General features: G+C 38.5%; 1 protein-coding gene across 3 annotated transcripts in view; it reads left to right on the forward strand.

Annotated features, from left to right (window-relative positions):
- Nucleotides 1–24655, forward strand: part of PCSK5 (proprotein convertase subtilisin/kexin type 5) — a 409990-nt gene that overhangs the window by 250190 nt on the left and 135145 nt on the right. Inside the window, exons 14-21 of one of the 3 annotated variants that reach the window (XM_045562586.1) lie at nucleotides 315–458; nucleotides 4589–4691; nucleotides 5477–5670; nucleotides 9122–9206; nucleotides 12836–12933; nucleotides 13366–13495; nucleotides 13945–14060; nucleotides 17233–19906. In XM_045562586.1, coding sequence (XP_045418542.1) covers nucleotides 315–458; nucleotides 4589–4691; nucleotides 5477–5670; nucleotides 9122–9206; nucleotides 12836–12933; nucleotides 13366–13495; nucleotides 13945–14060; nucleotides 17233–17348 — 986 coding nt within the window. In that variant the 3' untranslated portion in view covers nucleotides 17349–19906. Of the gene's footprint in view, nucleotides 1–314; nucleotides 459–4588; nucleotides 4692–5476; nucleotides 5671–9121; nucleotides 9207–12835; nucleotides 12934–13365; nucleotides 13496–13944; nucleotides 14061–17232; nucleotides 19907–24655 lie in introns of those variants that run through there. The other 2 variants (XM_045562588.1, XM_045562587.1) reach the window with 2 other exon arrangements.

The following is a 24655-nucleotide window of genomic DNA, read 5'->3' on the forward strand; positions in this document are numbered from 1 at the left end:
AGGCCTATCCTATAGTAGGTGCTCAGTAAATATAGTAGGTGCTCAGGAAACATAGTAGTATATAAATATACTATCCTATAGTAGGTGCTCGGTATGTGAATTATTAAATAGTTAATTCTGCAAATGGTAGAAAATATGCATTTCCAGTCCTGTGTCTGACACAGTGATTCATACCAGTCTGCTTCCCACAGTTCTTCTGTTGCTTTTTCTTGAGTCAGAAGGACTTAAAATATGTTTGCTGACAACATATTCTCAGTCACAAAGCTAAAGAAGGAATATTTGGTCATGCTGTGGTTTCATTATTATTTCTCAAGGCAAATTAAAAGAATGGTCTTTGGTCCTCTATGGCACCTCCGTGCAGCCGTATTCACCAACCAACGAGTTTCCTAAAGTAGAACGTTTCCGCTATAGCCGAGTTGAAGACCCCACAGACGATTATGGTACAGAGGATTATGCAGGTGAGCTGGCTTCCAGTGGGACACAGGGTAAGGAAAGGAAGCTCATGGATCAACCCCACACATGGGATAATCTCGTAATGGTATTCCAGTACACTGTCCATGTTCTGGTATATTTTCTTTCATCTTCTTTTTTAATCCCTCCAAATATTTGTGTTTCTGTGTATTGGTATATTCATATATTTAAATATCCATACTATAATTTATTTAACCCATAATCTGAGATGCATAGTTTGCTTAAGAGTCTTACATTATTTTAAACAAGGTTTGGATGAACACCAGTATTTATCGGTCTTTGTCTGTATCTTTAATTATTTCTGTAGAATAGAGTTCTGTTTTGAGATTTACTACATCAAAGAGGATAATCAGTTTTAGGGCTTGGAAATATTTTGTCACATTGCTATCCAGGCAAGATGTACCTGTCTACACTGTGACCAGCTGTGTGAGTATTTATTGCATCCATTCATGCCAGCATTGACCAGAAAGGAAAAAGACAAGTGAAAAAAATAAAAAAAGAAACGCACATTTTGAAGTTTTTATAGCATTGATTGCTAGTAAATCTAAACATTTTTCCTCTGTAGTTCTCTGAATTAAATACAACTGTCTTTTACCCATTTTTCTGTTCAAGGTGGCAAGAATTGTCATCTATTTATGAGAACTCTGTATGTTACTGTTTTTCGCATTGTCTCACGTTTGCTGAAAAAAACGTTCTCAGTTGTCACTTGCTTCCCAAGTGTAATTTTTGTATTGTTTTGACAGAAAAAACTATTAAGAGAGTAGGGTTTATAGTTTCAGATACAACATTTGTAATGTTTTACAGAAGTTTTATCCTCTAAGATCAGCTGAATAGTCACATGCTTTTTTGGTAATCTCTTACTTTTTACATTTAGCCATTAATTCATCTGGAACTTATTTTGGTTTATGATATACAGTGTGAATTGAAGCTCTGTCTTTAGTTATTTTCCAAACAGGCTAACATCATGGACTGAGTAACTGTCCTTTCTCTTTTATTAACGTAGGATGCTTCCTTTATGATAATATAGTGAGTTCTTATACCAGGGTCTCTTCTGGTACCACCTTTTCTGATTCATCAGTCTAATAATTCTCAAACCAATACCACCCACACTGTTTTACTTATTTTCATTTCGTGATGTATTTTAATATCTGTAGAACATCTGCTTCCCATTTTCATAGCAATTATTGCCCTATTGTTCTTCCAGATGAATTTTAGAATGATTCTTAAGTCCCCCTTTAAAAGTCCCATTGGAATTTAATTTGAATTTATATGCAATCTCATGGGAAGAATTGTTTTTACAATATACAAGCTTTCCATCTAAAACATAGACTATGTCTCATTTTATTGAAATCTTTTTATTTTAGATAGTTTTCTCCTTGTTAGTGTTACACCTAAGTATTTTAGGTCTTGTTGTTCTTGCAGTGTAAAATAGACCATGCTTTCTAACTAGTATATGCTGGTATATAGGAAATCTATTGGTTGTTGCGTATGTATAACATATATACAGTCATATATATGTCCACTTTGCTTAACTCATTAATTTATATGTTTTAGAGATGATTTTCCAAGATGTTTTAGGTACATATCACCTGAAAATTGTTTCTTCATCCTTCTCATATTTCTGATTACTGTCTTGATGCATTGGCTAGCACTTCTAGGAGTATTCAGTCCTTTTGAGATATAATATATAACACATAATGGACAAAACTTCTCCTAATGAAGAGCTGTTTATAATGCACCTTTAGATGAGAAATATTTTTTCTGCAGTTCTGAGATTTTTCTTTAGATACTGAAGATAAAATTACTTCATTAATCACCTGAACAGACTATCTTAAATATCCGTGTAGTTCCTTTTATTCTAAATAGGCAGTATCCTAGAGTTAATAACATGCTTGGATAATTAAGACCAATTGAACTAACCAGAGCTAGATTGTGTTAGATTTTTGTCTTGTTTTGCTTTGAGCTTGTAACATTACTATTTATAACTAGCCAACAATTTTGTCTCCTCTGACAGGAGAAAGTGTATCCAAAAACATAAATGGAGCATAATATTACTCTTTACCTTGTTCAAATTCTGATAATATTTCCAACTCAAATTTTGGTAACGTTAGGATTCTGAACAGTTATATATCTTTGTGGTTTTTCTGATTACATCTCTAAAACATTGACATTGGCACTTGTGAGGGAACAAAGACAATTATTTCATTATTATCCTGCAACCTACAATGCTAAGCTGCATCTGGGACAGTTTAAGATTATAAAAGAAACAGCATAGCATGTGAACTTTGCCATACAGAGCCCTTTGGGCAAATATCAAGAATAAATGTTTTGTGATTTTTTTTTAATTCTAGAAATCATCTGGTGAAAATTTAGGGCCACCCATGACTCCTCTTATTTGGAGCTGTGATTTTCACCTTCATTTAGAAGTAAGCCTGATTAGAGGCACAGATGGCATTATCAGAACCAGATCCCTGTACTGTTTCATTGAATCCCAGGGACTGTGAGACCACAGCTGGCTGAACTTCAACCCTCACGCAGCAGAGACACCACTCCCTTGGTGTGCAATGGTAGACAGCTAAAATGTCCCAAGTTGTACTGGAATTTAATTTAGAGATCCATTTAAAGCTTTGGGGAAAATAGAAATAAACGATGTTGTCAAATGACTCTTGCAATTAATTAGAAGTATATTTCAAGTCTGCAGCATTTCGAAATGACGTATTTCCATTCAGATCAAGAGGTCATCTCTAGTATATGATTTTCTACCTCTAAGCAGGAAACTGTAGATAGGTATTAGGACCTAGGTGTATCCCAACTCTCCTGGCCATAGGATATCTGTGCCTGACGTACTGCTTTGTAATCCAAGACTCAATGCCGATAAGCTTGTGCCAGATGCCATTTGATGTTTCTTTCTGGCCACGGTATTCAGTGGCATTAATGACCATAGTGTAATGCTTGGAAAATCAGTTTTTTCATCAGTAAAGTAAGGATATTTGAAAAACTTAAGATTTTTCTCGAAGTCAATTCACCCCAGTTCTAACATTTTATGTTTCTGTGATTCAGAAATTATAAAACGTGGTCACATAATGACTAGAGGAATCCAAAGTTCAACTGTAAATCCTTTTGATTAAAATAAGTGGGATTCGAAATATTCCTGGTATCCTTGACTTACTGTTTGCACATTTCATGCAATACATTTATAGCTAGTTAAAATCGTATGAGTTTTCAGTGGGAAAGATTTTGAAGGTTATGAGTCCAAATGTCCCAAAATATAGAGAACAAAAAAACGAGAGAATTAGAAACTTCTATAAGGAGCCCATGTCGTTAGACAGCTTTGCATCAATCATAAAATAACTCCATCTTTCTGGATTTTTTTTCTTACTGTGCATTCTCTCAAGTTCTATATCAGAGAATATGTAGCAAGAGAGATGGAACCTTCATTCCAGGTCTGGAATTCTTTAAGCTTGATCAAAATTTTTTAATTTATATGTCATTTTCTTTTGTTGAGTTGCCCATTGGCTCTTGGAAGGATGCAATTTTAAATCTATTATCTGTGCCTGAAGTACCTGCATTATAATCCAAGACTAAATGCTGATAAGCTTGTGCCAGATGCCATAATGATGTTTCTTGCTGACCACAGTATTTCAGAGGTATTCAATGGCTTTAATGACCATGGATGAGACAGGCAATTTTTGGTCCAGACATTGAATAATAGCCATTCTTTTCTTTTTTGTCAACAACTTTTCATTTTTCTATGAATCCAACATTTTTATTGTTATGCATATTTAATTGCAGTTGGTTTTTTCCAGTTGCTATAGTTCATTTGAATGCTGAAATATTTGTTATCTGCCACAAGGCAGCCATATGTGCTTTGAAAACCAGGCCATGACTAAGATTTACATTCTTGATACTCAGTTAGTTGAAGTTGCCTAAGAGTCAAAAGTCAAATATATCAAGGGTTCATCTCTGGACTTACAGCCACATTGACCATTATTCCTCCATCTTAAAGAAACTCTCTTTGCATAAGAAAAAAAGGTCTTATTTTATATTAAATTCAAGGTAAATCTGACCTACTCTATCATGACTTTTTCCAAGTGTTGTTCTATTCTCTTTTGGAAAGGTCCCTGTGACCCTGAGTGCAGTGAGGTTGGTTGTGACGGGCCGGGGCCAGACCACTGCAATGACTGTTTGCACTACTACTACAAGCTGAAAAACAACACCAGGTAAGAGAGAGGCCACATCAGATCCCTGCAGCCTGTCCCAGGTGTCCCCACAGGGCCAATGAAGCAGCCCACATCTTCCAGTGTTCTCTCGCCAGGACCTACGCACAGAAAAGAGGCCACTGTGCTTGTCCACTGCCTCCCTGTATAATTCAAAGTGATGACAATTATACTGAGTTACAACATGTAATGTGTGCATGCATGCTATGAAACTGCAAATGCCACATTTGGAGGGTCGATAAGGAAGGACCAGCTAAGCATGTGCCCCTCTAGACCTTCCTTTTTCTTTATTTGTGTCAACTGACAAGTAAAAATTGTATATATTTGTGCTGCACAACATGATGCTTATACACACACACACACACACACACACACACACACACATGCACACACACATTTTGGAATGACTAAATCAAGCTATTTAACATATGTATTACCTCACATACTTATCTTTCTCGTGGTGATTCACCACCACAGCCTTCCTCTTAAGACTCAATTTCTAACCATCATTCCTTTTAAAGAGCCAGATGCAAACTAGGACATAGTTTGCAGCACAAGATGCCTTTCTTGGTGGACGTGATGTTGGGTCACTGCTTTGCTACTTCAACAGCCTGCACAGGAGGAAGCTTTTTAACAAACGGAGTTAGGCCTTCTGGGTGTAGTGTTGGCATCCTGGCTGGAAACTGAGTTTGAGGCCGAGTTCAGCTGTTTGCTTAGCACCTCCAAGAGAAGGCTGAGGCCTGAGTCACTAGTGACGCTGCCTTCTTTCTTCTCATTCCGCAACACAGGATCTGTGTCTCCAGCTGCCCCCCTGGCCACTACCATGCGGACAAGAAGCGATGCAGGAAGTGTGCCCCCAACTGTGAAGCCTGCTTCGGCAGCCATGGCGACCAGTGCCTGTCCTGTAAATACGGATACTTCCTGAACGAGGAAACCAACAGCTGTGTTACTCACTGCCCTGATGGGTCATATCAGGACACCAGTGAGTTGACTTCCAATATTTGGGTCTTAGAATTTCCTTCAAGTGGCCTTGGAGGGTCAGTCCTCCTTTATGAAATCTGGGCTTTGCTTCATATCAAACAGGATCTAGCCAATTTATTTTAAAAGAACAGTTGAGAAGCTTTATGTTAAAAATGGCTGTAACTAACTTTCTCAGGGGACCCTCAAGACCATGCCCATAGTCAATGATTTGCTAGGAATACTCACAGTAGTCATGTTACAAATCATACCGGTGTACTCACAGGTATGATTTATTACAGCGAAACGTACAAAGTAAAATCAGCAAAGGGAAAAGGCATATGGGACAAAGTCCAGAGGAAACCAGTCACAAGCTTCCAAGTGTCCCCTCCCAGGGAAGTCACAGAGGACGTGTTTAACACATCAACTGCCACACTACGAAAAAAAAAATTTTTTTTCCTTGGGTCCATGGTGTTTTATAACGAAAATAGAATAAAAACTTCAAAAACAAAACAGTTCTTTTGAATTTAATGAAAAATTCATTCTTTTTTTATTGTTTTCTGTGCATGAATTATATGCAACTTGAAAAATAGTTCACAAGGCTCCCAGGGTGAAGAGATGTGTGAGTTACATATGCTTCACAAGGCCCGGGGCTGAAACCCAGAATGAGTTAAATACAACTCACATGGCAGTGAATGTGTTCATTGCCCCAGCAACAATCTGTGACAACATGCCACCCCGTGTTGAGGGACCTGATGAGGGAACCTCACTGGAGACTCAGCGCCCAGGGTTGTTACTGGGGGCTGGTCAGGCCTAGCATGGACCAAAATTCCAGACTCCTAGAAGGAAATGAGGTGTTCACCATAAACTGTATCATTTGTGCAAACGGATTTAGACAACATGAGCCACTGTGATTAGGGTGATGGGAACCTTCCCAAAACCCAAGTTCCCAGATGGCAGCCAAGGGCCAGCCTTATAAGCTGACTTGCAGCGAGGCCTGCAGTCTTCTGCACTCCCACCAAATAGGCACCAGGCCTGTATGGTATGAAAATATACTTTTTGAAAAGTTCAAGAAACATGACTTTTTTGTAAATGGAGAATGAGCATGTGTCAAAGACTTATTGAACCGGTTAATGAGGGAACATGTAAGATGATAAATGGGTTCAAAGATGATCAGGGACAACAGTCCACCAGGAAAGGCAAAATGAAATCCTTTTGCTGAGTTGGAGACAAAATTGAATAATTTTCCACACGGCAATACAATTAGAATGTTGGTGGGTATTTTTTCTAATGGATAGAAATCATTTGCAACTTTATGAAATAAAAATCTGTGCATTAACATGTAACTTCACAGAGTCTGGGCCCTAATCAGCTGTCATTAGCAAACAGATAGTGGCACATTGCCCTTTGGGCAGACCTGTTAGTGCTCCAATGTGGCCCTGAAAGGGGCTACAGGTCACTTTTACTCTATTTCTGAGTTCCGGATAATTTGTTTTAACAAGGATGTCACACCATGATATATGATGACATAACGTTTCATGTTTTTGTACAATCTAAGAAAAAGAAAACTCAGATTTAAAGGAACAAAAATTGTTTAAAAAAAAAGAAGTAAAATTCTCTCTTGATTCAAAGGGTGGCATTTATTTCTCTATGAGGAAGATGGAGTCTCCTAATGTGCCGTGTAGAGCAATGAGTAGGGACTCCCCTGTAGTTCTTATTTGTCCCCAGATTTGGAGTATGAGCTTCAACTTGATGGAGAAAGGAGAAACCGGGAGGGAGGAGAGAGAATGAGGGATTTGCAGAAATGTGCCACATTCTTTGGTGGGGGAAAGTCCAATTTCTATCAAGAAGGCTGAGCCTCGGGAAAGAAATTTGGTTCTAGAATATTGCATGACAGGATCAAGATAATTGAGAGAGTCAGTTAGTTCTGTTTCCAGAGCCTGGGAGGTGGATAATTAAGAAAGGCTATTACTTTCAGCTACCATGTGGTGTTGATTCAAGTGGTCTGTGTATCTCTCTCCTTCTATGTAATTGCCTTTGTTATAGTTTCCTCTTCTAATGAGTCCATTTATATACAATATAGTGATCACATATGATCATGACTAGTAATAATTGCAATGCTTAATAGTTCATATGGTTCCCTTGAGTAATTTCATTAACTTCTTAAGACAAGCTGAGAGGCAAGTGTCATTGTAATCTCCACGTAACAAGTGAGAGAACAGAGACCCTGGACTTGCCCACTGAAGGCTCTCAAAGCAGAATACAAACCTAGGTCGTCTAAGTTCAGATTCTATGCCATGTCTAGTATTCTCAATGACACAGTGACAGAGACCATCTGATAACTACCCTAAGATTGTAAAGGGCTTTGTATTTCATGCAGAGAGCTCAGTCTAGATCTAGCAGGTCCTTGCAGACATCCATTAAAGCAGTGTTCTCTATGGAATGCTGAAGAACACTGACATTTAAAAAGCAGATAGAGGAAGAGAAGCCCATGAACAAAGCTCCATTCGGTTCACTACACATATATGTGGAATGGAATCCGCTTGCATATCAGAGCAGGTACCAAGTCTCCAGCAAAATTTTGTCTAAGGTAAAAGGCCTTCCTTAATATACCACATCACGCCTGTATTCCCAGCTACTTGGGAGGCTGAGTTGGGAGGATAGCTTGAGGCCAGGAATTCGAATCCACCCTGAGCATCATAATGAGACCCCATCTCTAAAGATATATATATATATATATGTATATACCAAATCATTATTTTCCACCATAAAGTAACTGTGAATTTGTCTTTTTTTTTTTAACAATATAGACCTGGTATTACACAGGAAAGCCAGCCTTTACAGTATATTTGTTCAAACCGATACATTTCTATTCTCCAGAATATAGATATTATCTGAACTATAATGACATTTATATCATTTCCACGGCTGCTATAAAGTGCAAGACACTAGTTTAGACAATGCACGAAATAAGGAATTCTTACCTCGTAATCTTAAACGTAGGTTCCCTTTCCTAGAACAGCTCATCAGAATAGTCCTAAAAGCTATAAGCCTGGGCATCTACCGCCCCATTCAGCAGCCTCCAGCATTGCTTTTCAGTTCACACATGGCGGCGTTAGCACAGCTTCATGAGTGGAATTTTCATTATTGGAAGCCAGGAAACCCTACTTGGGAGAGAGAATGGGAAGACGAAGAAAAAAGCCTATAAACTATTCAACTAAGAGTTAACTGGGCTGTAGCTGTCTTGTCTGCAGAGTGGCAGGGAAGTCTATTTCCCGGTATTTCAGTTCCTGCCTGAATTGGGTTTGCTGAGAAGTGTTAACAAATGGTGATTCTGGGGTTTTTGCTGCAATTTTCTACTCAAGGCCATGGGTACCATAGCATACATTAACAAACATTAAAACATCTCCACAAGCTTTTATGGAATCCAGTTTACCTACTGATTTATAACTTTTGTTGTTGTTTTTTTTAAACAGAGAAAAATCTTTGCCGGAAATGCAGTGAAAACTGCAAGACATGTACTGAATTCCACAACTGTACAGAATGTAGGGATGGGTTAAGGTAAGAGAGTGAAGGATTTCATCAAGTCACACAGCCCAGGGAGCTTCTCAATGTAAAAAAAAATGAAAAAAATAATAATAAAAAAGTAAATAAATAGCGCACTCCCGATCTACCCTTGGTTTGACTCCCATTCTAGCACTTGGTTGCTATTTGCATTATCTCCACCATTATATGTGAAAAATTGGATGCCGTCTTGGCTAGAGAAGGGTTATAAGCCAAATAAATTCTCTTTAGAAAAGAGGGCTCAGATATGAGTCAGTAAAAATGACCCTTGGAGAGGCATTCTTTGTTGCTGGTTCGCCTACATTGTGCCAGTCAAGGATTACTATGCAGGTAGTGCCAATGAGTTATATTTAATCCTTTGATTCATTCCTCGGATGGTCGGAAATTATTCCCTTATCTTTATTATTTCTCTTCACATAGCCAATCATTCTCTTATCTTAAGTACCTCAGGCTTGTTTCCATTATGCTGCGGTATGCACATAGATTTAACACCGGGAGATGTGTTCCTTGAGTGGATGACTTGTTCGTTGCTAAAGCTGGGAGAGTTGGTAAACTCTGGAAGAGAGCAACACGCAGCTCAAATGCACTACGTAGCCGCTTAGCCAAGAAAGTCAGACCATTTTATGTTGAGTGAGAAGTTGGACCCTGGCTTTAGATAGAGTTAGAATTCTGCTGCACTACCCCCCTTTTAAGTATTGATTATACCTTTATTTTCACCTTTGATCAGAGATAAAATAGGCAGAGTCCAGGCAGTTTCCAGGCAGGTAATTCTTCCTATTATTCAGTATGGGTTAGTTGATAAAGCAGTGGCAGGAAAGAGAGAAAGGAAGAGAGAAGAAAAATTTAAAAAAAAAAAATGATCACTATGGGAACATCCTTTTCATTTAGATTTTTGACTACCTGTGGCTTTTCTTTCTTTTTTTCCTTATAAATGCATTCAGTGTTAATTTGCTTTGCACCTTTCATCTCGAGACTTTAACCTTGATAAATAACAGTTTATTCAGCTTCCTAACTTTTCTTGGAGAAGGAGCAGATGTGAGCTCAAATTGTCCTCTGCTATTTATTAGCTGTGTGATCCTGGGCAAGTCACTTAACCACTCTGAGTCTCCATTTTCTTATCTATAAAATGGTGATAAAAACCCCTACTTTGCTGGATTATAAGGTTTAACTATGATAACATTTACAAGGCACTTATTCCAGCATCTGTCACAAAATTGGTCCATGAGTAATAAAGAATTATTTATATTATTTTATTGCTTAGGGAACATTTTACAGAGTGAGTTAAACCACTGCATACCAGTAGAAATATGAGAGCTATACATGTAATTTTAAATGTGCCAGTAGCCATATTAAAATAAATAAAAAGATACAGGGGAAATTGATTTTAATAAAATATTTTATTTCACCTAATATCTCTAAAATTTTATCATTTCAACAATATAAAAAAGTATTCATGAGCCTATTATATATTCTTTTTGTTGTTGTATTAAGTCTTCAAAATCTAGTTGTGCATTTTGCCCCTAAAGCACATCTCAATTCGGACAAAAATTTTTTATGAGAAATACTTGATCTCTGTTTAGCTTTTATAAAATCTAGTGGAAAAAGAAAATTTTACATAGCCAAGTTATTCCAGACTTACTCAAAATTTTCCCAATAATGGAATCAAGTGCCAACTTTTCACATTAGACTTAATTGAAATTAAATAAAATTTAAAATCCCATTCCTTGGCCACACTAGCTACCTTTCAAGGGCTCAGTAGCCCCCCGTGTGCCTGAGCATGTTGGACAGGACAGGTCTCACCTGCCCTGTTTATCACAGAAACAATGGAGGCGGTCCCAGCACCAGGTGTGCTAGCCTCTCCATACCTGTGTTTGGAAGCGGCAGAAAGCTTCAGAAAGCTTCAGAGTTCGGTGGCTGCTGCCTGTTGCCCGTCCCCCTTAGTTCATTCCTTCCCCACACAGTGCAACCTCTGTCTCCTGCTGAACTGACGCCAACCTCACAGGAAAGTACTGTCCTGCATTCGAACAACTAGGCAGTTTTTTGAAACTTGGATAAGTTTTTCGGTGGTCCTTATTTCTTCCCACAAAAGGATCCATTTGAGGCAATGTCCTTTTTTCTAGCGCTACAGAAAGGGAAAGGGATTTTCTTTCACTGGCTTTTTAAATGACAGCTCTCTGGCCAGTGAGACATGTATGAATGGAGTACACTTTCACTTACGCTGCCCTCAGTTCCCTGGAGGCCCTTTACATTTTTCTAGGGGCTTCTAGAGTTGACAGTTTTGCCTCAAGAGACTTGTACGTTTTTAAATAGTGGCTAAAAACAAACAGGAGAAAATGTCTGTGCATAAAATCCAGGAAGGAAATGAATTAAAATGCTAACAGGGACTATTTGGGATTCTTTTTTCATCTACTTTGTTCTTGTACTTTCCAAATGTCTTTAATGAACATAAAAATAAATGTTAATTTATTTGTTTTAAGACTAGTCAAGTGCAGTAGTGAGAAGGAAATTGTAATTTCTACAATTAGTATGATCCATAAATGAAGAAGTCAAACAAGATGCCAATTGGAACACTATAAAGAGTTGAAGAAAATAGAAACCCTTTGACCTTGTTGCTTAGATACGCATCTCCTAGTGTCATTGATTTGGTGACATAGGTTTATGTTTCCACTGTTTCCAATGATGTTCATTATTTAAGGGATAATGTTTTTAGATTAAATATTGTAATTTTATGTATTTGTTTTGCATTTTAAGAATCAATCTGTAGACTATGAAAAATGTCATAGCTGACAGAAATTAGGATGGAGAGAAAAATATGCGTTCCTCATTTGACAGTCTGGCAACTCATTAGATGCTATTTCATAGTGCTAGATAGAGAAATAGAAATTTAAATAAATTATTTAATATGGTGTAGATAACTCCCAGAAACACTAAATAATAGTAACTAGGAAAGGTTGAGTTTGGGGAAGCAATGATATAGATAGATAATTTTGCTAAATTTATTAATATCATTAGAGTGTTTAAAATGAGCAAATTAAGAAACGGAGGCAAAGGTATATTAGAATTTTGTTTTTATGGGAACCAATATAACACTAACATCAGCAGCACTTAAAAATGTCTACTCTAAGGAGTTTGGGCTGGGGCGTGGGCAGGGGTAGTTGTCTTTTATTCAAGCATAATTCATTTTACCATGTGTTGCTACTGCATTTATAATTATAAAATAACTTTCAGATTTATTATGTAGTAAGTCTGGATATTAGGGAATTGGTAGGCATATTGTTAGACAATGTGATTGTTTTATCAATCAAACACTTTACAAAACCTCTGGGTTGTAAGATGTTGGACAAAGTTGGAATGTGTCCATCAGTCTAACAAATTAAGGAGAATGTCCCCAAAGCTTAACAGCACATGTACAGGCTACAGACATCATTATAGGCACAGAGAAGCATTATAGGCATCAGGAGGGGGAAAAAAGAGGGTACAAGGGCTATTTCCCCTGCTTTGAAGCTTTGCCAAATCCACTGGTCTGTGCAGGGAACTATATTTGTTACATATGGAGTTTGGGGAGTCATTACTGCTTTGCCTTGATTGCAGCAGTCTGTTTAAAGCTCCGTTTGTATTTCTCCCAGCCTGCAGGGATCCCGGTGTTCTGTCTCCTGTGAAGATGGGCAGTACTTCAATGGCCAGGACTGCCAGCCCTGCCACCGCTTCTGCGCCACTTGTGCTGGTACCTTCCACGGTTCTTTTGTTGCTTCTCCCGGTTCTGGTCTTGCTCTGGTTTTAGCCATCACTCCTGCAACCTATTTGATACTGTTAAAGTAAATTCTCGAGAAACATTTTTCTTTTTTGGTAATTGTGCGTGTATTCTTGCTCAAACAGTCATAAGCATTCTGTCCTTGTTGAGAAACTTAAATAACCCAGTGATATCTTCTCTTCTTTCCAAAGAGAGTGGATATTTTTGGCAAATAGGTTCCCTTTCAACTGGGGTGAGAGGTGGAGGCGTTCCCAAGGAAATTAAGAAAAAGCACAAATATTAAGTTATTGCTCTTAAAATAGTTGCAGATTAATGTCATTTTTGCAAGCTGTTAAAGAAGAAGCCCCATTATGCAATTGCCACTGAGGTTCCATTTCTGTTTCCTGCCTTTGTCTTCCTTTCCAGGGGCGGGAGCTGATGGCTGCATTAACTGCACAGAGGGTTACTTCATGGAGGATGGGAGATGCGTGCAGAGCTGTAGTATCAGCTATTACTTTGACCACTCTTCAGAGAATGGATACAAATCCTGCAAAAAGTAAGTGACTCTGCCCCCTTGGCCCTAGCATTTAGGACCTGAGCTCCTTATAGGACTGTTTCCGTAAATAATAAGAAAACTTAGAATTTTTAATGATAAAATTAGGTTTAAACATTTACCTATGGACACTGTCCTGCACCTTTAACTCAACTTATCTTTGATATTTTTATTTTTTTAATGCAGGAGCACCTTAAAACCTCTAAAGTAATATTTCTATTTCAAGTACCTTCTATATCCCCTTTAAAAATCACAGTGTCTACCTGCTAGGATGTCTTTAATGTTATCAAACCTAGAAATTATTGTAAGAAAAATTTTTTAAAAGATTTTTAAGCTTAACTTTCCCTCTCCAGAGGGAGAATTAAGTTTAAGACATTAAGAGGTTGCTAGTAAGCATACCTTTCCCTGTGCATAATGTGTCAATGGATAAAAAATTGCACATTTTTCCGTAGATGTGATACCAGTTGTTTGACGTGCAATGGCCCAGGGTTCAAGAACTGTACAAGCTGTCCCAGTGGGTATCTCTTAGACTTAGGAATGTGTCAGATGGGAGCCATCTGCAAGGATGGTGAGTACAATTGCTCATTTTGATCTTCTGAGCAAAGTGTGATCTTTCTACTTTAAGGTCTAATATTTTTCCACTTAAAAAAAAACAAGCCTGTATCAGGACACGCTCAACATCTTATTGGCATTCATTCGTCTTGAACTTACACCTTTAGTGGGTTTATTTGTTTGCAAATCACCGAGAGTCCCACTAGCCAGATGGCTCCAGTTAATTTTTTTAATTAATAAACTTTATTTTTTAGAGCAGTTTTAGATTGATAGCAAAATTGAATACAAAGTTCAGAGATTTCCCATATACTCCCTACCCCTACACATGCACAGGCTCCACGACTATCGGTCTGACACCAGAGTGGTAAATTTGTTGTAATGGATGAACCTGCATTGTCACATCATTATCATCCGAAGTCCATAGTTTATATTAGGGTTCATTCTTGGTGTTGTACATTCTGTGGGTTTGGTCAAATATGTAATGACATGTATCCACCATTATATTATCAGACAGAGTAGTTTCACTGCCCTAAAAATCCTCTGTGCTCTGCCTATCCCTCCCTCCCCCATCCTTGACAACCACTGATTTTTTTTTTTTACTGTTTCCATAGATTTGCCTTTTCCAGAATGTTATGTAGTTGGAATTATACAGTATGTAGCCATTTCTAGTTAATTGTTGATATATTTCTTTACAGTCTTCTGCCATGTGTACTTTTTGCCAGATGTTTTTAATATCATGGACATAGAGTTTTGTATCCTGCTTTTCACACCAAGCATTAGGCATAAATGTTATCCTATGTTTTTATGAAGTCTTAGGAAACTTTATTTTTAATAACAGCATAAAACTCAATCATATGAAGACACAGTAGTTTTTTTGCCACTCTTCTATTCTTTATGCTGTTTATAATTTTGATATGTAAATAATAATCAAATGGTATTTGAATCTTTTATGAAAACCTGTGAGGCTAGGAATTAATATTCCAGTCTTACAAAAGGGAAAATTCAAGGTGTAGAGCTACAAAGTGTTAGAACCAAGTATAGAACTTAATAATTATAAATGTTGGTCTGTTTTTTTTTTTCTTCTTTGCACCAATGGTTCACAACCAAGATGCTGGGACCCCACACCTTCCCCAGAGATTCTGATTGAATTGACCTGGGGTGAAACCTAAGCATATATTTTTAGATTCTCTTGACCTTCTCTTAGAAATGATGTTTCTAATGCGCAGACAGGTTTGAGGACCACTGCACTGTCCCATTCTCCTTGACAATTTGGCAAATGCCAAGTCCCCTCACTTCTCTGGACTCAGTTTCCCCATCTGTGAAATGAATGAATTTAAATTATTCCAACTCCCAACATTTTGTGAACTTTGACTTACAATATAATTTATGCTGAAGGAGCCCTAAAATGTGCATCTGAATTTTATGCAGAAATTGTTTTGAACTCTTGTTGCTCAAAACCTCTTTGGATCATTATGAAAATAGAAAAAGGGGGGAAAGTATGCATTTGGAATAGTCAGTGACATCATCATTGCCCTAGGGTTATTCTTTCCCTTCTCTTGAATATCTTCCCTTGTGGAAATGTCACAAGACAGCAGAGCAGTACTATGGCTGGGAGAACGGGGACTTGGGAGTCAGAATGCTGTAGCTCACATCTGGGCTCCAGGCCTCGGGCAGGTTATAAACTTACCTGGGACTCATTTCTCTCATCTGTAAAAAATAAAAATGACAATACTACTGACCTCGAATGCTTATTCTACAATTCCCTATGAGGAATCTAAAAAAGGCATCAAAAAGAACTGGGCACATGATGGCGCTGATAGAACATCATGTGTGGTCTCATTTCCTTGGAGCATCAAGGTGACTGTGCATCTTCATGGCTTTTCTGATGTGTGATTGGCCTGGCAAGATGGGCCCGACCCACTCAGGCTGTGTTCCAAGGGCTTCTTGCCCTAACTGCACCACACTGGGGTGAGAGGCCCAGGTGGGGTTACCCAGGGACCGTGTAAGTATCATGCTTTAGTTACCAGCAAGTGCCTCCTTACCTTTACTTAAAAGCATGGTACCCCTCTATCTGCATATGACCAGAACTTTTTGTTAGTAACCACAAAACTGAGGAAGATTTTTAAGTGGTCGACACAGGAAATCCACTATAACTTGAAGTTTTCACCAATAGCACTTGGTACCAGGCATTTCAAAATTTGTGATGCTTTAACTGCTTTCCCTAAACCATGGGGACATGGGATAGGTTAAATGGCACTTTGCTAAAAGTGGAGTGTCAGGATCATGGGCAAAATAGGTCAAAGAATGAGATCCTTGATGGCTCACCAGGCTTTTCAGATCACATGGCAACTGCATTTCAAGATGTGCTACGTATTCTCTTCCAACTGCCATATTTCCATGATTCTAAGACATACATTTTTTTAAATGCTTTACATTTTAAAGCATTAAATCAGATGCATCCTCTAATTCATGGTAGTTTACAGCTTCTTTGGACCAGCAGGTTAATATGACAAGTGTCACTGCCCAGATAGGAGACTTGGGCACAGAGACGTCTGTTCAACTGAGTTAGTTACTACTCCTTGTGTTAAATTTAGTAAAAATTGCGTTCAGAAGTGCTTCAGAAAATTAAACTCCTGTTCAATATCCAAAGGAAGTGTTCATGCCTAAGCACAGAAGCACAACAGAATGTTATATAACAAATACTTTTAATAAGTATAAAATTAAAATTCTGATTGATAAGAGAATATTATGCCACAGTTTAATAAGAACCATTTTTTTTCTTTCTGTTACTTAAAATGATGATGCATCTTAAGGCCTGTGTCTTGGATTCAATGAAATATAGTACAAATGATTGTATACTCTCTGCTCTAGGTAATTCTAAGAAGAAAAATTTCTTGCTTATATTATTGATTTCTAATTTATTCTTTTTCTAATCTTTTTTTTTTTCTTTCCACAAATGGATACCAATCACATTTCCCGTTGGACTGCAATATCTCTCCTTGAAAAACAATGCTGTTGACTGAAATCACTGTGGGTGGACCAAATTTCCTCCTTGTTGACTGCTCCTGAATGATCTCTTCCAATCCCCCAATCTGCCTCTCTGGCCAATCACAACCTTCTTCCGTGTGTGCACATCATGCCGCTCTCGACCTCAACTCCCCCTGTCTCTTGCTGACTTCCCGGAAAAGCAACGGAAGAGTCCTGGGCTGAAGGAGGCTTCTGTATGCTTGTGAAAAAGAACAATCTGTGCCAACGGAAGGTTCTTCAACAACTTTGCTGCAAAACATGTACATTCCAAGGCTGAGCAGCCATCTTAGATTTCTTTGTTCCTGTAGACTTATAGATTATTCCATATTATTAAAAAGAAAAAAAAAACAAGCCAAAAAAAAAAAGCAAGGCACCTCTCTCTTTCTTGCTTTCTTTTTCTCTCTCTCTCTCAAGTTTGTGCAGGGAGATGGTGAACTGTTTTGTCAGAACTTAAATGGAAAAAAAAAAAAAAGAAAAATAAACCTACAACAAGCCTACCTTTTATAACTGGGTGTTTAGTGCTAAACAGCCAGAACCACAGAGACAGTATTGTATGACCAAAGCATTTGATGCCAAAATTTGACGTTAAAGTAATGATTTGATTTCCTGCCCTGGTTTTGAAGGTCCATTTTTTTTTTTCCTTTTGCGTTTACTTGCCTGTTTCCCCTTTGAGATGCCTAAAAATACCTTTCCAAAACATCACAAGAGCATACATAGATCAAAATGAAACAGAAAGCTCTTGCATCAGTCATTTTTCATGCTTGAGTGCACCATGGGGGGAAATGACAGAAAACTGGACCTGAGGGCATTAGGAACATCCTACAGAGTCGTGTTCAGTGTCATTTGTGTTAGTGTGTCACAGTTAGACGTTGATACTTTCCACATGTAATTGACTTCATGCATTATGTACTGGTTTTTGCGTTTTACTCACTTGATAAGTCTGCTCCACTGGTTTCATCATCAGATAGACTTGCTGCTACTGGCTTTTCCATTGTAGATTGGGTTATTTTACACACAGTTCATCAAATGGGATTGCTCTGTATAGTCAAATTAGTGATGGACAGATGGGCAGAATGCAGAGATACGTAAAAGAGCTGAGACTGATCCAGCTTCCCTGAAATCCAGAATGTTAACTTTGTAGACCCTGCACAATCTCTTGGTGCTATCTAGCCATTATCCCCATACCATTTTTTTTAAAGGCCATCAGAAATTCCATTTATCATGGTGGGAAACATTTTTGGGTATGATACAGGAAATTTCTTCCTGGAGTCAAAAGTTTCTAAGAGGTCCTGTATTTTTTAAGAAATGGAATTTATTTAAATAATATTTAAGCTCGTGCCCATGTTGGCCAGGCAACTTTTTTCAATGGTGCTTATTAGAAGTTTTTTCATCTTGTCGTTTTAAGAAAATAAAACTGGAAATTGAATATGGGTGGCATGATTGTACCCTCCTGATTCTCTTATTTTCCCACTCTTCTGTCCCTCTATAACTGTGCCATGCTGTTACACACCTGTCCACTGAATGTCATTGAAATCATCTATTTTTGTTTGTTTGTTTTAGAAATATTTTCACTGGTTTTCTATGACTCCCTAAACATTTCGTGAAAACTAGCAGACTGAATTATGAGAAAACTGTTTTGGATCAGTAGTCAGAAACAATGTAACCTTATAGATCTTTTCACACTTTCTCTCTTGAGGGGAGGGTAGACTGATAGCAGATTTCTTCATTTTTCATATCAAAGCTCCATTGCTGACCTCATTTACTTAGGGAGTGACCAGCCATCTTGCAGGCTTTACACTTCTAAGAGCCTCACTTCCAAGATGCCACTGGCTTCACAGCTGAGAGGAGGAATGGTGTCAAACAGACTATCCCAGGAAAAAGATGGGAAGTGGATGCTAAGATCCCCATCCGAGCAACAAGGTAGTGAAAAGCCTGCCTTGAAAGTATCCCTAGACATCAACGTTAACTTACAAACTGAGACCCAAGGTGAATAGTAAGTAGTCTGACGACCCTCTTAATAGCATTGTAATGATATTAAGTCACATAATGATTCATAAGAAACTAGGGAACCAGCTGATTTTGCTGAGCAGTTTTCCTCTTTATAGCACTGCAGGCCCTTCTGACACAAAGAATGAAAGTTAATCCTGGGTCTGGCATGTAGTTTTACATTTAAAGGCAAGTCTTGAAATGGACAAATGTAAGCATAAGCCTAAAGCGAGGTCAAGCAGATGGCAAAACCAGATTTGCTTGCAAAAAAATTTCATTTACCTGAACTGGTCCGTAATATTTGAGGCACAAGGTTACCATGATAGGAAAGATAAAAATAATACCTGTGTTCTTAGACAAATAACCATCAACCTGGCAGCCAAATTCATTGGGGTCTACCAGTTTGCGTTCCATTTCCCATGGACCATGCAGGTGCACATCGTGGAAATACTGGTTTAACTACTAGTGTGTTACTGCCTCATTTATCTACATAACATTATTAACTAGAACATAATGCTTTCAAAGTTTAAGTTAATGTTATATATTATGTATAAATATATATATTCATAATGAGATATATGTAATAGATAGTACAAAATTTGGAGACTTAACAAATGCTCTAACCTTCTAGAGACAAAAGTCCTATCTTCTGTTTCCTTTTGTCTTTTTACTTTTAATTAGTGACCCATTGTTAAATCAAAATCCACTTTTACTGAAAAATACTGTACATGTGTAAAATGTTCAGTTGTTTTTTTGTAAAATATAGTAGAACGGTTGTAATTGATACTGGCCAAAATCAATGTTATTCCATATTTTATTTTTTCTATTAAATTAACCTAAGTTCCTGTTTATTTGATCTGTTCATACCCATGTACAAACATCTCTGAAAGGGTGAGGTCATGAGAAACTTCTCTGTTTCCACCTAGAGGCTGAATATGAGAGAAACAGTAGAGATGAATGAAGTATTTAAATAAAGTTGGAAAAGAAAGGGTGAACGAACAGAAGTGGGAATTGAAAAGGAGGGAGAAAGAAACAGCAGTGTAATCTTTTTAAAGGAACGGGTTATATTTGGGTATGAATGTATGGTAAATCTGTGTTAGAAGGGAGACTGTAAAAAAATCTATAAAAGCTTAGTGTAGTTTCTAACATATTGTATAGATGCTGGGCCCAAGTACGGGGTGCTCTGGGCCCACTTCTTCTGGAGTTCTGCATGCCCACCAGTGTGTGTGTGTGCAAGGGTGGGGGCCAGGGCCTGGGGGCAAGGAAAGGGGCAGTGCAAAAGCTGTTAAAGGAGAATATGGCTCTGTTCAATGTGCTGACATCTTGTGTTAAATCCACAGGGACTATATCTCTGGACACCTAGAACATGACTTTGTTTCAAATAAACCTCCAGTGCATACCATGGGGTGGGACTGAGCAGTTAGGTAAAAACAGTGGTGAAGTATAGATCTTGAACCCTGCTTGAGATGCAGTCCCTAGGCTTTTCCCTGCCTTTTGGGAAAAGAAATGAGAAAGCAGGAAAAGCAGCAAACAGATTGAGCTCCAACTAGTTTTAAAGACCTGGGGATACAAAAAGGTATTAAAGAGGGAGCCTCTACTGTCATGAAGTCCCATTGTGGGAAGGAGGGAAATTAATTTTATTGACCACTTACTATATGCCATACAATGTGAGAATGTAGAATATGTATATACATAGTAACGTAAATATATCCTTTGTTAATTCTCAGAAAAACTCTAAAGCAGAGGTAAATGTATTATCCTGTTTACAGGTAAGAAAACTGAGCCACATAGACTTGAAACAAATTGATTGGGACTATATATATATATATATATATATATATATATATATATATACTGAGACTCATAACAATAAAATTGGAACAGTAAGAACAGTAGTAGTGAATTCTAAATCTCAAATGAGTGAGACACATGAGTTGTTAATTTCAGAACAGGCAGACCTTCCTTTTAATTGGACTGACCGGGGCAAGTTTCCTAGAGCAGGTAAAACTAGAATTGATCCTTGAAGCATGGCTGAGGCTCACCTAGGTACATGGAAAAAGAGCAGGAGGAACGTTACCAGTGAACTGACTGCATACGTGATGTTCAGGGAAGCAAGATGTTTTAATAGTTTTAATCGAATTAGTCCATTGCTACATGGGCAATGATGCAGTGATTCAGCATTTGATGGATTAGTCAAGAAAAAATCTACATTTTTATGCTTTGTATAAGAAGGACACGTGCCCACGTCCCTGGAAGACCTTGCTAATCATCTGTAGGTAGATATAGATCGATCAGAATTTTGTTACTCACTTTCAACCCCAGTATCAGAGGCTTCTCGTCACCTGTTGATCTCTTCTGTTGGATTCTTGATTTCCCATTCAACAATCTACTTTTCACTTTGAGGAACTTACTAAGTCCTTGGTAGAGAAGAGGGTGATTGTTGTGTTCTCAGCCCAAGGGAGCAATACTTTTGGCACATCTGAGTATGGAAATATATAGCATCTTGTCCCCTTCACATACAAAGAATGTCATGCAGCTAAATGGACATGCATTCTTAACAGCGTCCAGATTATCATTCAGCCTCGCACAGAGAGAGCGATGGCAGACGGCAGCATGCTGAATAGAAATAGCAAATTAGAGGCAATTTTAAACTATGCCCCGGCCAACTCGATGCTCCCTCCTCTCATTCTCTAGCACAAAATGGCAGAGGGGGAGCAAAGGGCCACTGCAGCTCGACCTCACCTGCCCCAAGCTGGGCCCTGGGCCCTAAACCCAATATGGGTAGATGACAGAAAGCATAGACCTGCTTGTCTTCTCTGGGCAGCATCCATTTCCAAATGCTATTAATATCTTGGTTGCAAACCCATAAAAGCTGAAGTTCTCGGCAGAATACTTTAGAGCCTTTGACATATTTAACAGGGCAGAGCCAAAGTGGACTTAATTTCACTGTGGCTCATTGGAGCTACTTGGCACCTAGAAATGGGGCTGTAATTCATAAAATCATGTCTCCTCTTCATCCCAAGAAGTGAAGACCAGACCCGGATTCAGTTCTTGGGCAAGAAGGATGCAATTATATAGAAACTCTAAGTCTCAGCAGGCCAGAATATGACCTGGGACAGCCAGCAGTTGGTTCTCACACTCTACCTCCAAGGGACTTAGAAGGATGGTTTGACTGGATTATTACTGAAGGATTTTCTTATAAGGTCTCCTCTCTAATCGGCCATCGTTTGGATGTAATTGTGGTTTTTTTCAGGGCCAACTATCAGGAAACAAAAGATATTTTGCATCCCACTTCCTAGAAAAGTCCAGAAACATTCCCTAAGGCCTGAGTTGTAAGAGTTTTAGCTTTTTTTTTTCTTTTAGAAATGAATACATTATTTTAAGAATACAGTGTTTTAAGGTTCACAGGGCTTTACTAACATGGCTTTATTTAATTTGGCCCACACAAAAGTCAGGCCTATAGAGATTAATTTTCTGATGCAAGATTCACAGGGGTGTGGCTGCGACAAGCCCACACCCCTTCTGCACAACACTGCTTCCTTTTTAAGAGTGCCAGAGAAAAACAAGTCCGCATCACACATGTTGCAAGGCAGGGGGTTAGAGCCTTTTCCCAAGTGAAGATAGAAGGCACGCTGTATCCCTGGGCTTGGCTTTTTCTCATGAGCTCAAATTAATTGTACCCATAAATAAACACTACTGAGTCCCTGCCACATACCAAGTTCTGAGGTTTTTCTTGCCCTCTTCAAGTGTATAGTCTAATATGGGAAACAGGCATAAAAACATATGGGTATAATATGAAGGTATTTAAGCGCCTTAAAAGGGGGATTTGGGGGAGTCCAGAGGAGCAAGCTCACTTTAACAATGAAGGGCTAAGGTCCTGTGCCCTTGTACTCACTATAAGCTTTCCAAAGACACCCAAAAATAGCATAAAACATTACAAATAGAGTTGGCTATAAAATGTAAAAACAAAACTGCAAGGATCAAAATCAAATTATATCTTAATTATCTACAAAATGCAACATGTCAAGCTAGTCAATTGCAACTCAACTGTATATAGTCATATATATGACTAAATGCACTGTAAGGCGATTTTACAGTTGTGAGAAAGTCATAGAATGTACTTACACAAACCTGGATAATATAGCCTACTGTATACCCGCACCTATATGGTATATAGCCTACTGCTCTTAAGCCACAAACCTGTACAGCATGTTACTATAATTAATGCTGCAGGCCATTATAACACAGTGGTGCATGTGTATGTAAACATAGAAAAAGCTCAGTAAAGATACAGTATTATAACCTTATGGGACCACTGTTGTATGTACAATCCATTGTTAACCAAAATGTCATCACGCAATACATGACTGTAATTAAATTTAATGTAGGATGAAGGTGATTTTACTATGTTTGATACGATGTGGGACCTGCAGAGGTCGGAGAATCTAGGATTTTTGGAAATCTTAATACAGCCCCGCAAAGAAGGGAGAAATTCACTATTCACTCCAAGGGGGAAGTGGCCAGGGAGGTCACGGGGCGGGGGTTGGGAGCTGTGTATGGGGCAGCAATGTTTGGATGTCTTCCTGGATGCCGTCCTCTGCTCTTTGCCTTCCACTCTCTCTCCAGGAGGTCATATTTAGTCCTATGGCTTTAAATGCCATTTCTATGCTCCTGACTCTTAAGATGTATGTATTCCTGATCTCTTCTCTCAAGATCTCAAGATTAATACCTGCAGATTCAATTAACTCCATGACATTTCGCTTGAAACATCTACTAGGCCTCTCAAAATTAACGATATACTTCAGACACCCCAAGCTCTGGCCTTCTTTGCCGCCACATCTCTCCAATCACAGTAAATGGCATTGCAGTCCATCCACTCAGTTGCTCAAGGTTCCTCCCCAAATCCGATCTATCAGCAAAGTCCCATTAACTGTATTTCCGAAATCTATCTCTAAGTGGTCTACTTCTGCCCATTCCATAGCTGTAACCCTGGGCCAGACCAACATCGTCGCCATCCTGGACTACTGTATGAGCCTCTGAGCTAGTGCCCTGCATTCTCCTCTCCTCTCCTCTTTTCTCTTTTTTCTCCCCCCACCCCTAATTCATTCTCTACACAGCATAGTACCATTACAACTACGAAATTAGATTTTGTCTCTCTATTTTACTCAGAATAAAATCTGAACTCCTGGTGGTAGCTCACATCTGTAATCCCAGCACTTTGGGAGGCCGAGAAGGGAGGATTGCTCAAGGCCAGGAGTTCAAGACTAGCCTGAGCAATATAGGGGGACCTCATCTCTACAAAAATAAAATGTCTGAACTCCTTACCTGAGATCTTTCCAAACTCATCTCATGCCACTTTCCCCCATGGCCCCCATCTTCTAGTCATACCAACTTTCTTTTTGTCGTTTAGACAAAACCAGCTTGTTTGTGCCGCAAGAGCCCTGCCCTTCATATGGCTGGCTTGATCTCATCCCACAGGCCTACTTCGTCCAAAAATAACTTTTCCTCTGAGAGCACCTCCATCCACAGCTCACCCCACACCTGCCCACTTTTTTTTTTTTTTTATTTTTACTTTTTTTTTTTTTTGAGACAGAGTCT

Source organism: Lemur catta, chromosome 10 (genome assembly GCF_020740605.2).
Source record: "Lemur catta isolate mLemCat1 chromosome 10, mLemCat1.pri, whole genome shotgun sequence".
Taxonomy (NCBI): Eukaryota; Metazoa; Chordata; class Mammalia; order Primates; family Lemuridae; genus Lemur; species Lemur catta.